A 4556-nucleotide genomic window follows, 5' to 3' on the forward strand; every position below is an offset into this window, starting at 1 on the left:
CATGTGTTGGGATGAGCGTGTGCTTGACAGAACTGGTAGTCTTCAAGGTCGGTCACATATACTTTATGTTCAAAAATACTAAAATTTCCTTTATAAAATATTTTGTGATGTGATGTGTTTGTGTGCTATGAGATTGGAGCATTGTATATGCTTCCCTTGAGCATTGTCTATGCTTCATTTGAGCATATGTATGCTTTCCTTGAGCATTGTGTATGCTTCTTGATTTTGATATGGGACATTGTGTATGATTCCCTGAGTATTGTGTATGCTCTTGATATGCATTAGGCACATTGTGTACGTTGCCTGAAACTCTTGGTGTTGGTTAATTACTTTAAGTATAAATTATGATAAGTACTTGGTGTAAATTGTATTGAGATATATGGTCCTTGATAAAGGATTGTTGAGCCTAGTTGGTTACCTTATTATGATATAGTTCCTGTGTGTAATAATTTTATGTTCTTGGTGTTGTTGTATTTTTTAATACTTGTCCCAGGAGTACTTAAAGCAGCGAGCCGATGATCTTACTGAGTTATATTTATATATAGCTCACTCCTTACTTATATGTCTACAGATACCATTGCGAAGGGAGAGATCAGTGGCTAACGGTTCTTACGCGTGAATTCCATTGCTGAGGTGAGCCTTTCCATTGATCGTGAAGGATGTAATTCAGCTTTAGATCTTTTAGATTACATTTCTTTTCTTTGGGTTTGCAAGCCCGAAAGTTGAACTCATGTAACTCTATTTAGATGCTCTGTAAACTTAGTGTGGAGTTGTATATGTGTGTTTGTAGACAATGTGAATGTATGAAAAATTGGTTCTCCCGACAAGTGGAGTTAGCGGGAGCCAGTCACGTCTAAGAATTATTTTGGGACGTGACATTAACGCCATCCACAACTCTTTTTGCTTCGTTAACTTTTTTTAAAGCATAATACGTTACTACGAACAACGTTTATACTGGTTTGGTAAAGTTTCAAAAATTATATTACTTTGGTGAATTGATTTGAAAAAATGACTTATTTTGCTCCAAAGTTCCGATGGAGATGCATGCATTGGAATCCATTGCATTAGTAATAATATGGATTTCCATGTATTAATAATGCGTGCCTTAATACCAAATAGAATATAGAATATATACTTAATACAAGCATTAGTTATACATAGGATAGGATGAAAAAGTGTATCAAACAAAACATTAGCAATTCACAAAGCTAACACATGTAGTATTTATTCTAATGAACTCTAATGAACTCTACCAAATGACCCCTAAAAGAATGGATCTTTCCATCTCAAAACTTTAACGCCAACTCAATTTTTGCTACCGTTGGCACCTCCCCTACTTCTCTGCACGACGAGAACCCTTGAAGTAAAATAATGGAATGCAGCAAATCTGAAGGGAACTTCATGAGCTAACTAATAAGAAAAGAGCAAAATGGTGGAAGTTTCTATTTTGTTTAATTTTTTAGTACTTAAATGTGTAAATTTTAATTCTGAAGAGTTAACTTTCAGCTGCATATATTTTCAGATTATTAAAAAAAAAATACCACTCTAATTAGGCATGGATAGAAGTAATTATTATTGTAGTATTTGCGGAATAGTAGGTGAAGCACACAACAATCATAAAACTAGAACCCCAGATGAGGTTGAAATTTTCACAGTACAACCCTGGTATCTAAATGAAAGTTTGTCTTTTCATCGTTGGTTTAGTCTATAAGTAGGGATAACCATTAAATTCTTTTCTCTCGATGTTACTAACCCAAAGTGCTCATCAATGTTCAAATCACAAGGTTCCATATCCATTGGAAGCTCCCAATCAAAGCAATGCACCAATTGCGCCACCGCAAGGCGGACAATGATAATCCCCAACTCCACTGCAGGGCAACTTCTTCTGCCAGCACTAAATGGTAAAAGTTGGAAGTGGTGTCCACGAACATCTATACTGCTCCCAACAAACCTCTCCGGCAAAAACTTCTCAGGCTCGGACCAAACATTTGGATCCCTCTGAACTGCATAGTTATTTATCATGATTCGGGATCCCTTTCGTATGTGGAAGCCATCGACTACACAATCTTCCCTGGCCTCACGTTGCGATATTGGCACTACAGAATGCAGCCTCATGCCCTCTTTTACAACCATGTCTAAGTACTTCAAATTCTCCAAGTCTGATTCTTTTACCATTCTTTCAAGTCCTACCACTTTTTCCAACTCTTTTTGGAGTTTCTTCATCACATGAGGGTGCCTAAGAAGCTCTGTTAGTATCCAATCTATTGATGTTGATGAAGTGTCAGTTGCTGCAATAAGCATGTCCTGTTATAGAAAAGGAAACGGGAAATTAGTACGAAAATTTTTTATCGTACAATGAGCTTATAAGTATATTTTAATGGGATGAAATTAAATGACGTACGAAGAGGAGAGCTTTTATACGGATACGGTCAAACTGAAACTCTGTATCTCCTGATTGCATAATGTCCAACAAGATATCGACAAAGTCTTTGGATTGCTTTTGGTCATAAGACTGGACATGTTCATCAATAATCTTCTCAAGAAACTCATCAAACACCTTTGAAAGATCCTTGAGCCGGCGAGTGAGTCCCTGGAGATCAATTACACCTAGGATGGGGAAAAAATCTCCAAGATTTGGTGTTACGGCTAAATGCACAACCTCTTGAAGTACAGCTTTGAATCCTCTCTTGTCCAAATCTTCATCCATATACTTCTTTCCAAACACCATCAAGCAAGTCAAATCAGTACTCAAGGTCGCAACTTTTGCGCTAAGATCAACAACAAGGCGATCACGGGCCTCATTTTTAAGCGATTCGATCATAAGCTCAACTTGTTGCCTTCTCATGGGTTGAAACGAATTTATCTTTTGATTAGTCAAAAGGTGCAGAGTGGTCAATTTGCGCAGGTTGCGCCAATATGGTCCATACTTTGAAAATATCAAATCCTTCTGCCCATATGCCACATAATGAGCTGCTTCATTATGAGGCCTATCCGCAAAGATGTGACCATATGTCTTGAAAAATTTCTCAGATAGATCAACAGACGAGGCAACATATGTGGGTACTAGTCCTAGTCGCATAAACATAAGTGGACCATGTTTCTTGGCTAGTTTTTGTAAATCTTGGTGTGGGTTTTTCCCTAACAAATGAAGATGTCCTAGAATGGGAAGCCCCTTTGGACCTGGTGGGAACTTTTTTCTTTTACACATATTTAGCAGCTCATGCAACGCATACACAATACAAACTACTAATAGTGTTTCCCATATCAAAGACATGGCTAATACACAATATGGTATGTATGTGCAGGATAAAAGAAAAGTTGGGTTTAGTTAATTGAGAGGAAAAGATGCATGCTACTTATACTACTAATATGATATGTTGCGAATGCACTGTTGAGGGTATTTTGGAGAATTAAGAAAATAGGGACAATGTTTTGGTTAGCAGGAGTCGTGCCCATAAGTTAGAGGTAAGAAAAATCTCGAGAAAATTGAGTAGAGGGCGACAAAAAAATCTTTAAATTAAAAATTATGATAACTTTGACCAGCTAAAATTAAAGGATCACTTAATTTATGATTAAATTAATTGGGGTGTAAAATATAATTTTTTAAAACTTATTAACTTTTTAAGAAATATTTCCTCTCATTCCCAATTCCAAATTTTAGAATTTCCCCCATCTCTTAATTATCTTTTCAATCTTTCTTTCTCTCTCCATATTTCCTCTTCCTCCATCTTCTTTTCTTCTTTTTCTTTTTATTTTTCTTTACATCGTCGTTCTTCTTCTTTTTTAAATTTTTATGGACGTCTTTTAAAATTTTGAGAAGTTTGACAAAAAAATTTTGACAAAAAATGATTGAACAAATAATGTAGAAAATTAAGCAACTACGATAATTATTTCAGCAACAACCATAATTATTGCAGTTGTTACAGTAGTTGTTGTAGCAGTTACGATAATTGTTGAAACAAGTTTGATAATTGTTGTAACTACTACTATTAAATGTTGTGTTACAATAATTATTGTAGTTGTTGTAGCAACTATCAAATTATTGTAGCAATTATCGAAGTTGTTGTAGCAATTATCGAAATTGTTGCAACAACTAAGACTGTTGTTGTAACAACTACGACTATTGTAACAACTACGACTGTTTATGTAGCAACTTCAATCTTTACTTAATTTTTGAAAAAAAATGTGGTGGAGGAGCAACCCATGAAGAGAGATAGTATTTATGGTAAAGAAGGAGCTGGTGACGCTGAAGGAAAAGGTGATGATTAGTAAGTGTAAAGTTGATAGTTTAGCTTTCCACTTGATTTTGGTAAGAGTTGGGTTCGCCAACTTTTCAAATTTCACAGCACGGTTGTTGTTTTCTGTGGGATTTTCTCAACTGCAATCGGAAGAATTGTTTTGCTCACCTTCTGTTTCTTTATATTCTTTTTCTTGATTTGCGTTTTCTTATACATCATCTTTACATGTTTGATAAGAGTTACAATTTCCACACAGAAATTTTATTTGTTCTGTAGGTGTTTTAAAAAATTCTTCGATGAATCAGGCTGTCTATTAGA

At 35.4% G+C, this 4556-nt stretch overlaps 1 protein-coding gene across 1 annotated transcript; it reads right to left on the minus strand.

Moving 5' to 3' along the window:
- Positions 1-1560: 1560 nt before the first annotated feature.
- On the minus strand, positions 1561-3337 carry LOC107851780 (cytochrome P450 71AU50). Its single transcript, XM_016696860.2, has 2 exons — positions 2402-3337; positions 1561-2304 (listed from the first exon to the last, which is right to left on the minus strand). The coding sequence occupies exons 1-2, from the start codon at positions 3272-3274 to the stop codon at positions 1690-1692; spliced, it is 1488 nt and encodes a 495-aa protein (XP_016552346.2). The 5' UTR covers positions 3275-3337; the 3' UTR covers positions 1561-1689.
- Between the last annotated feature and the right edge of the window lie 1219 nt (positions 3338-4556).

The sequence above is a fragment of the Capsicum annuum genome, chromosome 12, assembly GCF_002878395.1.
Source record: "Capsicum annuum cultivar UCD-10X-F1 chromosome 12, UCD10Xv1.1, whole genome shotgun sequence".
NCBI lineage: Eukaryota > Viridiplantae > Streptophyta > Magnoliopsida > Solanales > Solanaceae > Capsicum > Capsicum annuum.

Bases quoted from the DNA above. Each gene is read 5' to 3' on its own strand.
- LOC107851780 (XM_016696860.2), bottom strand. From the start codon at position 3,274: ATGTCTTTGATATGGGAAACACTATTAGTAGTTTGTATTGTGTATGCG. The intron at 2,305-2,401 runs GTACGTCATTTA...TTTCTATAACAG, and splicing joins GTATAAAAGCTCTCCTCTTC to GACATGCTTATTGCAGCAAC.